This window comes from Cyprinus carpio, chromosome A24 (assembly GCF_018340385.1).
Source record: "Cyprinus carpio isolate SPL01 chromosome A24, ASM1834038v1, whole genome shotgun sequence".
In the NCBI taxonomy this organism is placed as follows: Eukaryota; Metazoa; Chordata; class Actinopteri; order Cypriniformes; family Cyprinidae; genus Cyprinus; species Cyprinus carpio.
Window position 1 is genome coordinate 15,773,671 of NC_056595.1, and position 12,011 is coordinate 15,785,681.

General features: G+C 34.1%; 1 protein-coding gene across 2 annotated transcripts in view; it reads right to left on the minus strand.

The window, feature by feature from the left end:
* LOC109099634 (catenin delta-2-like) overlaps positions 1–12,011 on the minus strand; it is a 249,903-nt gene that overhangs the window by 88,345 nt on the left and 149,547 nt on the right. For both annotated transcript variants that reach the window (XM_042714368.1, XM_042714369.1), the window contains one exon: positions 6,426–6,666. In XM_042714368.1, coding sequence (XP_042570302.1) covers positions 6,426–6,666 — 241 coding nt within the window. The remainder of the gene's footprint in view (positions 1–6,425; positions 6,667–12,011) is intronic.

Below are 12,011 nucleotides of genomic sequence, written 5' to 3' on the forward strand. Positions count from 1 at the left end.
AAAAATGTATATGTACCCTCACTCAAATTCACTTTTATGTTCTACAGAAAAAATGACAGATGATGAAAGAATTTAAATTTTTGGGTGAACTATCCTTTTAGGCAAGAATAAAAAACACTAGCATAATTTGTTTGCAAATGCTGCTTGGATTAATAAGTTGCTAAAAAATGCAATGACATTTTGAAGTGTGGCTTTTATTGTATTGTATTGTAAAGGTATTTTGAAATACCTTTAAGTGTGTGGCTTAAGTGTTCAAATACCTTTCAGGACGACTTTATGGTTAAAACCACCCACCTTGACGGCTGTGTCCAGCATTTGGTACACCAATGATTGGGGTCTATTTTATTTACAAATCCCAGATGATACTAAACCCCTTAGAACAACCATAATTACTTTGAATAATGAGAAGAGCGAAAGTCAAACAGAACATGCATTTACACTAACATCAGCTCAAACAGGCTATTGGAACATTTGACAGACTATAATTACTATAAACACCAGGTGCAGATGGGATGAAATATAACAAAGCCGTCTCCCCATATGTGACAACATGTGACAACACTGCAAAACTCTTTGTTACCCAAACTACAAAAATAAATAAATAAATAAATAAAAACCCAAACAGCAATGAATGCACCAACAAAAGCTGCTGCTTGCACAGTTATTGCGAACAAACCCCAAGGTCTTTAATTTCCATTATAAAGCACTTGGCACTGAGTCACACTGGAGTCATGCGTGCATAATGTTCCTCACTGTACCTTAACACAGAATAAACCCACCTGTACACTGTGTCAATGTCAACTGCATTCTTGCATTGCAAAGTAAGCACATGCTGTAGTAAAAGACAATACAATGCATCATATGTGCCGTTCTGTTTCACTATCAGATGTCAGAGGGTTCTCAAGAGACTGATCTGAACATAGACGTAAGGGCAATGATGCACTCAGGGTCACAGATGCAGCTGTCTATAAGTCTTGGTGAAGGAAAACACAGAATGGTGATTTATCCAGTCAAGTCAAGGATAGGTTAATGATAGGATGGCTGTGGTAGAGGCCATGAGCCTCCAGCATTTTATTATATATTGGAGGCCCTTATAAACCTGAGCCATGTGTTTCTGATGCATACTGTAACAACATCGTTTTTCTATCGCTGTTCTAAAAGTAAGGGAACTGCATCAAAGTTATGCTGATATTCAAACCAAATGCGAAAGTGAAATTTGTTTTAAACAATAGCACATTAATAGCACAAATATAAAAAATTAGGTCCAAACAAATCCAGAGCAGTACCGTCAAGCATTTCTGATGAACACACAGTAGTGGAGCTACTGAATGAATGATTGTTTTTGAATGAAATGGCTGAATGAATGATTCAATGACTGGTCGTTTATGAATGAATGAATGAATGAATGAATCATTTTGAAACAAATCATTTGAGTGAATCTTGTGTTCCTGAATAAATCAGTGTTATAAAACTAATCAGGTTCATGCATGATTTAATTATTCACTATTCACCACAAAGAGTGGTTCTTGAATGAATCAGTGTTTTTTAATGAATCAGTTGAGTTTTGGTTGATTAATTAATAATGAAGATAGTTGCTTTTTTTGTAACCTGCAGAAAGAGACACTGAAAAATCCCAACCACTATTGCATAGACCAAGTTCATATGAATCACATACAAATAACAAAAGTCAGTAACTGTTAGCAGAGTATAAAAATGAGTAAGTATTTTCGTAAAAATGAATAACAAAAGTCAGTAACTGTTAGCAGAGTATAGAAATGTGTAAGTATTTTCGTACATATTGACTTGTTCTTTCTGTGTTTCATACGAATGCTACAGATGCCATCTGTGTCTCAGTTTTTGACCAAAGTAAATGATGACTTCAGGCTTAATATTATTGCAATATATTATTGTAATATAGTTGCAGTGGTCATTTTGCTGTTATGTTGGTGTTTTGTACATTATAAACTGAGTATTTAGTATCTACTGTAAGAGGATCAATTTCTTCATGTCTGAGTGCCACAAGATGATTTCTGTAAATCACAGTGTAAATTTGTATATGTCAATGCAGAAGCATCTTTTTGTCCCTAAATGGGCAAGGACCGCACTCGAGTGCACATCTAAATTAAAACAAAGCAGTGAAAAGGCTCCTTGGTGCCCTAGTAATAATGACTGTGTTGAAAAGGAGGTTTGCACCTTAGCTTCGATCAATAGAAGGGGAAAGGCGAAGGGCAGACCCCTTTATTTTCCGAAGGCAATCCCTTATTCTCTCCAGCTCTACGGGATACGCTGACAAATCAATAACCCCCTTTCAATCACACTCATTTATCTTCATCCCTCAGTCTCCTTTCTTCCTCCATGTTCTCTCATGCTGCAGATGGCTCATAACTCTGTTTATCGCACCACATCAGCAACCGTAATACGATAACGTCTGCCAAAGATTTTCTCGCAAAGTCCTGTGCCAAGCGTCGCGGCCCCGATGTGCTGTGTTTGACGGTTTACTGAGTGCTTTAATCATATTTTTAGCCACATGATGAACGTTAATAACTTGCTAATGCGCTATTCTTTTTTAATCATAACGTGTCATTGACAGATTTCACATATATGAATCACAACTCCCAAAAACCTTTCTAAGACGCGTTTTGAGGCAGATGGTCATGGCAATTATGGATTTCACACAACTCTGACAACTTTTGGATAACAACTGCTTGAGTTTTGACACTTGAAAACAATTCTTTGTACTGTTACACAGCGCTGTCAGTATTGTACTTTGTTTCTTGCGGTTCGGGTTGTACCATGTGCCGCATTCAGGTGGAAAGGTCAAAGACTGTCTTTTTGTCATTTTGAATAGTTTAGTGTTTCACCCAAGGACACACTTTGCCCTTACAAATTCATACAAAAAACACTTTTTAGCAGTGCTTCACACTTGCCGTGGGCTGAGGATGTCTAAACTTATTATGAGCTGCAGCACTTGTAGCAGTGTGTGGTTAGCATACCTGTCCTCCCTCATCCCTTCATCTCTAGGGAGGAAACACCAGAACAGAGCAGAAATAGCCTTCATTAGAGTCACAACCCACTTTCAGCTCATCAGCGCGCAGCAAAATATACACAAAATGCAGTTAAATAAGCCATTTTCTCCAGAGAGCAAGCTAAAATTTTGTCACAAAGTAACAAGCGCCATTTAGTGTTTAAGTCATTGGCTATTTGCCTTGTGTTCACTCATAAATCCAAAAGAGCAAAAGGATTCCTAAAGTAAAAACACCATTAATTGTTTCCTTAGAGACAATGATTTTTTATATTTTTATATATTTTATATTTCTTTTATAAAAAATGTTATTGTTAAATGATAATATATAATGCAGATCCCATGAATGTGATTTCAAGGTACTTTTCTTTCTTATTTTTTTAAATAATGAAAAACAATGTTTAAATCCCTATGGAGAAAATTAAAGGGAAAAATTCTTCCTCAACCAAAGTTGTTGAAAAAGTGGGTGGTCCCAGTTGCGCTCCATTCAGGCTGAATGACTCCAGGCACAGCCTTGCCTTTATATGAATCACACTCAGTCACACTCAGACTAGGAGCTCACACACTCATTCTGCTGCTAGTGCTGATGCTATTCAAACAAATACACTCCCCTCCACACTATAAAAGTGCACAATAAAGATTCTGTATCAGATATCTATATGAGGAGAAATTACATGTTCATCAGCATATCAAGCTGTCTGTTTGGCTATTAATGTTGATTTTGGGATTGAACAGAACATGCTATGCCTATACTTTCTCTTGATATTCTAGATTGCTGCAAATAAACTCAAAATAAGTTTATCAAGTAAGATGCTAAATAATACCTATATTATTCATTAAAAACTATACTGACTCCTTAAATGGCTTTAGTGTACTTTGTGTTAGTAGCTACGTAACTTTTAGTTGCTTGACTGGAGCTGCTTAATATTATGAGCAGCTTGTACCATTTCAAAGTAACATCTCCAACACTAATAGTATGTAGTCATCAGCTCTGCAGAGACTAACACTAAACAGCACCACTGCTAGACTGCAGTAGCCTTTATTAGCCCAAGCATGAGTGCATGAGAGCCAGTGCATGTTCCCACAACTCATGACTTATTAACTGTTGTCAAGTTTTTCAGGGGTGCTGTAACACTGAGCAGATGAGGAGCTGCTTTCTATAATGGCAACACGTGATCAATGCTGTCTAATTAAAAAAAAAAGGAAAATCAAATTTTTAGTGAATTATTTAATACTTTCACACATATCAAAAATTCCTTTAAAAAATAATAAAGTGTTATAATTGACTGGCACTGAAAGAAAGTGTGAATTCAAACAAAGGAAAATTTGAAAAATATTGATGGATGAAAATAAAAGTTTTTATTGACTTAATATTGTCACGCAAGTGTGAAAACACTATAGAAATATTGGCAACACTTTAGTTTAGGGAGGAATTCTAACTATTAACTAGTTGCTTGTTAGCATGTATATTACTAGCATATTGGCTGTTTATTAGTACCTATAAAGCATATATTAATGCCTTATTCTGCATGACTATATTCTACATCCTTTAACCCTACCACACACCTAAACTTAACAACTACCTTGCTAACTATTAATAAGCAGCAAATTAGAAGTTTATTGATGCAAAAGATGTAGTTAATAGATAGATAATAGTGAGAATTTGTCCGGAATCTAAAGTGTGACCAAATTATTAAAAGGATGCCTTATGGCATCTAGATTATTATTTCAGAAAGGTGTGCAGAATAAGTATCATTTATATTATTTATATGTCAGTCAAATACCCCCAGCCACCAGTAGCCAATTCTAAAATAATCGTGTTTGCTAAGGCAAGTGTCACTGTTACTATTTTTTCATGCTTCGGATTAAGTTAGTTACTCTTGTAACTCATTCCTCAATTTGTACATTGGACATGAATTATATCTAAAATCATATGGTTTGTGTTCTTGTGGCACAGTGGTACATTGCATTGCATTAGCATTAGCAGTGCAAAAGGTTGTGGGTTCGATTCCCAGGGAACACACGTTAGGTAAAAAATGTTAGCCTGAATGCACTGTAAGTCGCTTTGGATAAAGGCTTCTGCCTAATGCATAAATGTAAATGTAAATGCTGAGAAGAGATGTTCTATTATTAATGCCCTTGTAACCACCTAGAAGACCATAGCAACTGTATAGCAAAACATTGAAATCACTCAGAGTACCTTAGTAACCACACAGAACACCTTAGCAACTGTATAGTAACACTATAAAATAATTCAGAAAACCTTAGCAACCACTAAGCATTGCCTAACAACCACACAGAACACATTATGTGAAGTAAGTATTTTGGATTTTTAAATATTTTCTAAAGAAGTATTTTATGCTCACCAGGGCTGCATTTATATCATTAAAAATACAGTAAAATATTGTCAGTTATTGCAATTTAAAATAAGAGTTTTCTGTTTTAATATATTTTAAAATGTATTCCTGTGCCATTACTCCAGTCTTCAGTGTCACATGATCCTTCAGAAATTAATCTGATATGCCACTTTGGTGCTCAAAAAACATTTCTTCTTATTATTAATGTTGAAAATAATTCTAATATGCTTAATGTTTTTGTTGAAACATTCATTTTTTCCAGGATTCCTTGATGAATAGTGATTTAATATGAATTGGGTTTTTTTGAAACATTTTTCTTTATTATTAAAAATCCATTGAAATAAGTTTTTTGATGTTTAAAAATTTTTGTATGTTCCCTTTCATATTTTCTATGATCATGCTTATCTGTGTAGCAGACGTTTTGATGAAGCGTAACTATAATCAGCGTGGGGCTTTAGAAATATCATCCTCCTGAGAAATTGATCAGTATTTCTGTTGATTGTTGATTTCTGTGCAATAAACCACATACTTCCAAAAGGTATTGACTAAGTAAATATACAAGCAACAAGTAACAGTCTATTTTAGCCAGAAATCTCACTTTAAATCAATGCAAATAAATACAAAATTTTAAGCTGTCTAAGACACAGAATCATAATCGAGGGAAACATAAAATATTTATTCTTATTACCTTATTTGCTCCATTATGGATACAAAATCACTTCCTTCTCATTTATGTCATGACCAAATGTTTACTGAGGATCCTGAATAGGTTTTTACCTTGATAGACTGTCTAAATGTATATTATAATGATTTCTGAAGGATCATGTGACACTTAAGACTGCAGTAATTCAGCTATGTCATCACACGGATAAATAACATTTTGTAATATATTAAAAATCATTTCACAATGTTACTGTATTTTTTATTGATCAAACAAATGCACCCTTGGTGAACATACTGTAAGAGACTTCTTTTAAAACATAAAAAAATCTTAACGAACTCAAACTTTTGAACATGAAAAGGGTCCAATGGGCATGTAGACTCACCTGGGATCCTTCTGAATGCTGTCAATGGAGGGTGAGCGGGCCAGGCTGCCCTCGGGTGGCAGGGCAGGGCCGGACTTGCTGTAGGGAGACTCCACTGATGAGCAGTACGGCAACGTGCGGTAAGTATCCGTGTAATTGGCGCCCTGACCGGACGAGTAGCCACCTCTGGGAAACGTCCCTGTGGGATTCTGACTTCCTGTTCGCTGCAAGGGTACGGAGTCAACACCAGGGGAGGACGGGGCTATGGCAGGAGAGTAGGGACAAAACAAGAAGTTCAGGACCTGCTCACAGAACTGGTTCACTAGGTCTAGGTACAGGAACAATGAGAGGACAGTGAGAAGACAAGCAGACAAGACATGATACAATGACAGAATGACAAAGAGGGAGCAGAAAGGAGAGGAAGAGACGACAGCAGTGAGAACGACAGCAATAAAAAGCATTTAACAGGTACATAATAGAGACAAAGTGAGTGTTAATAGTCAAAACCTCTCTTATCACATTTATAGAAACATTTAATATTAAAACGTGGAAACAGAAGACCATGTTGCAGACTAAAAAATAATTAATATGATTCTGATAGCAAAAAAATAAATTGATGTTTCAAAAAAAAATGATATATATTTTTTAATTATTAAATTATAAATTAATACTTTTATTCAGACATACATGCTTTTAATTCTCAAAAAAATAAAAAAAAATAGATAATAATAATAATAAAAGCAATCTTTGGTGAGCATACAAGACTTCTTTTTGAAAAACATAAAAAAAAATCCTACTGGCCCCAATATTTTAATCTAAAATAAAACTTAAAAAAAAAAACACTATATGACAAGCTAACTAGCAGTCCATTGTGACCCATATGCTGAAACTTGCAGTACAAATTAAATAAACTGCATGATTAGTCTCTATAGTGCTCCAAAATGGTCCAAAATTTGTAATTAAATAATTCATCTCAATGCCTGATGACTCACCGATTGACCGAGCTTATGTAAGCTCTAATTTTAGTCATGACCGTTTCAAAAAATTGTGTGAAAAGGGAAATTTAATGTCTGTGGCAAGACAGGGTGGCATCAGATGAAGGTGACATCACAGGTCATGTGATTCCCTCATTATCTTTATACAGGTGCAGCTGTATCTGATAACTCTAAGGAGGAGATCAGTTTAACTGCACATTTGTTTGGTTTTTAACATATTGAGGTTATAGAGTGTATCTATTTCGCTCAATATGAGGGTAATGTGGCAGCCACTGTCTGCTAGACAGTCACAGTGGAGTGTCTCATAAATCTGCAGTGCAAGACGATCAATGGCAGGGTTCGGAGACTTTACCACAACACTGCCAGTGAAGCCGTAAAACAGGACTATTAGTCACCAAACACAAAGTGCACCCAGGGAAAAAAAAAGGCTCAATGTATCTTCAGAGACCATCCATGACTCTTCAGCTTCCTTTAGAGAAAATGTTGCACTTGCTCAGTGCAGGCTAACGATAATTAGACAGAGTTTGAGATTAATGAAGACTGGTTGCAAAAGAAAAAAAAAAAGAAGAAAAAAAGAGAGCTAGAAACAGGATGAGGAGGGGAAGGGGTGCCTGATGGATTGAATTAAGCTTCCTGAGCCGGAATATATAACGAGTAGCTGATGGACAGAGGAGAAGTAAAGTTCAGTGACCAGACAGGGCTGTTACACACCAGACGTTATACACATTAATCAAATCACGCTACAATTTTTTTTTTTATATATATATTTTTTTGTCATCAAGCCAGTAGCTTAGTTTTGTATACGCCCTGCTAATATTTTCACTGGCCCTGCCATAAATATTAGAAAAATAGAAATATATAATGAAATACTGAATAAAAATATAAACATAAAATGTAATTAAAATACATTAATTAATATAATAACTTTATACTTTACAAACAAATGTATGACAAAAGAATGAATGAATGAACAAACAAACTAACATATACATAAGTAAATAAATAAGCAATAAAAAAAATCCTGTGTTTAGTTCAATTAAAATAACTAATATATATATATATATATATATCACTATATATATATATATATATATACATATATATATATATATATATATATACACACACACACACACACACACACACACAGAGAGAGTAGAGAGAGAATACATCTATCTATCTATCTATCTATCTATTTATACATATATAAATATGAAAAAAAAGTAAATAACTTTAACTGCAAAAAAAAAAAAACATAACGAGGTGGCTGAGTATCCAGTTTGCTCAATCTAAGAGTTTAGGTGTTTGGCTCAAACTCATTACTCGAATGTGAAGATTTCAAATAACTCAAGGTCTCTCTAGCACTGGAGGCCCTTGGGGCTTGATTTACAGCTCCAACTGCATGCAAACACCTTTAGCAGGTGAAAATCTATCTGTATGTCATTAATTACCTTGCAAAAAACGGCTAATTAAATTTCAGTCTTTAACTAAAAGCAGAGTAACCGGCAGTGACTTTTTTAAATTTCACTCGATCTTGAGAAATCATATAGTAAGGTCATTGATTCAGTTAATGAATGAAAAATGATATATTATCAAATACTGCTGGAATTCTGATGAATTTATGTCTTTTTGACACACTTTTCCAAATAGTAAGTATTCTGCTTATCACTGTATGTGTAAGAGCTGCTGCTCCAGGCCTCTGCGAAGACATTATCATTATGAAGTGTTGCCCTTCTGCCACAGCTGCGAAGCCTCGGGAGAATGACCTTTCAGTGACCTTCAGATTCCATTAGCTTATCTTATCAGAAATGGTGTATTGTATGCGACCCCACTACACGGACAAGGGCTTTCCTCGGCACAGCGTGAGAAAAAACACACAAACGGACAAGGACACACACATACACACCACCTGACACAAGGTGGATAAGATCTCGCATAAAATCTCGACAACCGACCCGACTCATATATATTATTTGTCATCGGTGATCGTAAACAATGCGAGAGCAGAAAGTAATAACTGGCAAATATGAGACTGCATATATTTTCTGTATAAAAATAATAGATGGACCCATAAACAACAATAAAGCAGGTGTTTATTAACTCACAGTAGGTTTTTCATTTTTTTTTCATCTGTGAGAAATGTTAACGGTCAGTGTCAGCATCGACTCAATATATTTCTCTACAACTTTATAATCCACTGCTGGTTAATTCCATCACTGTAGAATAAAACGGCGCATTGGCTGGTAAATACATCTCTCTAAGGCCACACTGTGCAGCTCATTTCTGAGTGATCTTAGTGAAACACTGACGGTTTCTCTTATTCATTTTGTACAGAGGCTGTTAACAAGGGCAACTAGCCGATAATGTGCTTCAGTGAATCCTGGTATTTCCTGACAACAGTATTTGACAGTGTAATTCTTTAATTAACTTGCATACTAAGCCTTTTTGCTGTTCTGCTTCCTCTGACACCATATACAGTCTTTTCTTAAGCCAGTTTGAAGGACACTTGTGAATAATAGCCAACTTTTTTCTGCTAATCTGCACCTCCTCTCTCTGAACCGTATAAAGCAACATGACAACCAATATTATTTTCAGCTCAAAATCATAGTACTATATATATATATATATATATATATATATATATATATAATATATATATATATATATATATATATAGTATAAAATACTTCTATTCAGAAAGTATGGATTAAATTGATCAAAAGTGACAGTTAAGATATTTATAATATTAGAAAATATTTTTATTTCAAAATGATCATGTGACACTGAAGAAAATTCAGCTTTGCATCAAAGAAAAAAATTACATTTTAAAATACAATTATTTTATATATTTCTATTTTTACTGTATTTTGATCAAATAAATGTAGCCTTGCTGAACAAGATTTCTGTAACACTTTAAAATAAGGTTCCATTAGTGAATGTATTAACTAACATGAACAAACAATGAACAATACATTACAGTATTTATTAATCTTTGTTAATGTTAGTTAATGAAAATACAGTTGTTCATTGTTAGTTCATGTTAATTCACAGTGCATTAACTAATGTTAACAAGCACAACTTTTAATTATAATAATGCATTAGTAAATGTTAAAGTTAACATTAACTAAGATTGATAAATGATGTAGAAGTATCGTTCATTCTTAGTTAATGTTAACTAATGAACCTTATTATAAAGTGTTACCAAGATTTCTTTCAAAAACTTCAACTTAAAAATGGTAATCTAACCAAAAAACAGTAAGTGAACTTTTGAACGATAGTTTATGATGTTGTTTGTCTCTTTTTTTTATTTAACCATTAAATATTCATGTTTTTTATCCACACAGAGTCAAAATATATAATCTCAGCTGCCATTTTCACCTTGAATAGAATGGTTTCCTGGTTCTAATTTACCTTGAGGAACTTTTTCAATTTTTTAATAAAGAAAAATTGCTTATGTACCTCAGTGGATGTATATCAAAAGCTGGATGTACTCGTTTGCATTTTGTGGTTTCACTAGAACGGATAGCGGGCCACTGCAGCTGTGGAACAGCGATTGATCGAAGTGCGTGTCTGTGTACATAAGAGAAGATTAAAACTGGTGCTTTCCACCTCTGATAACAGCCACAAACCCTCATCTTAAACATTAAAAATGACAATTCCAGTGCCAGATCACTACTCATTATAATGAGAAGTGATCCGGCACTGGAACATGTTATTTTTAACACAGTGAACAGGATGGATAAATGACATTCAGAAAATAATGTTTTTTGAATTTAGATATATAAAACTGTTTTTAATGAGAAACAGCATCCTCAAATGCAATGAATATTGTGAGAGATGCTTAAAAAAAGACTGAATGAAAGAACATATATTTTAGCAATTTAAAGGGGATAAATTTAGAGAGGATTTAGAGTGCATTTTACTCTGTATGACCCCAGCTAACATGGAACAATTTCAGAACATTCTGACAAATTTTTCTCAAAGTAATGAACAAACATTCTTCCAGTATTGTTAATAGAATGTTTGTTTAAACTTATAATGGTCTTTAATAATGTTCTTAAAACGTTAGCACAAAAACCTTATTTATACATTGTTCATGGAATGTTTTGTCTTTTTTAGTGGGATGTTCATCTAACGATTTTTAAATGTGGAATGTTAACTTGTTTCAGAACATTCATAGAACATTTAAAAATTTTTTTTTTTAAATAATATAAATGGTTAGTTTCCCTAACGGCTACATAACCAAGAAAAAAAAAAAAAAAACATGTTAAAACTAGGGATGCACTGATGTATCGGCTGCCGATATTTATCGGCCGATTTTTCCTCAATTTACAACCATCGGCATATCGGCTATATAAGGAAAAAGGCCAATATAACAAACCGATGGTTTATTAATTAACTGCATGAAGGCACTGAGCTTTATAATGTCTGATGCATAATCCTGCACTATAATGCTAATAAAATAACAAAAGATTGCACGCTATTCTGACTAAATAACTTTTGTAACTTTCATAAGTGTAGCGTCAGCCTCACCTGATTGATGACCAAAACTTTACTGATGTTTTATTAAGTTTATTGCGTCCTTTTTCACTCCAAAAAAAAAAAAAAAAAA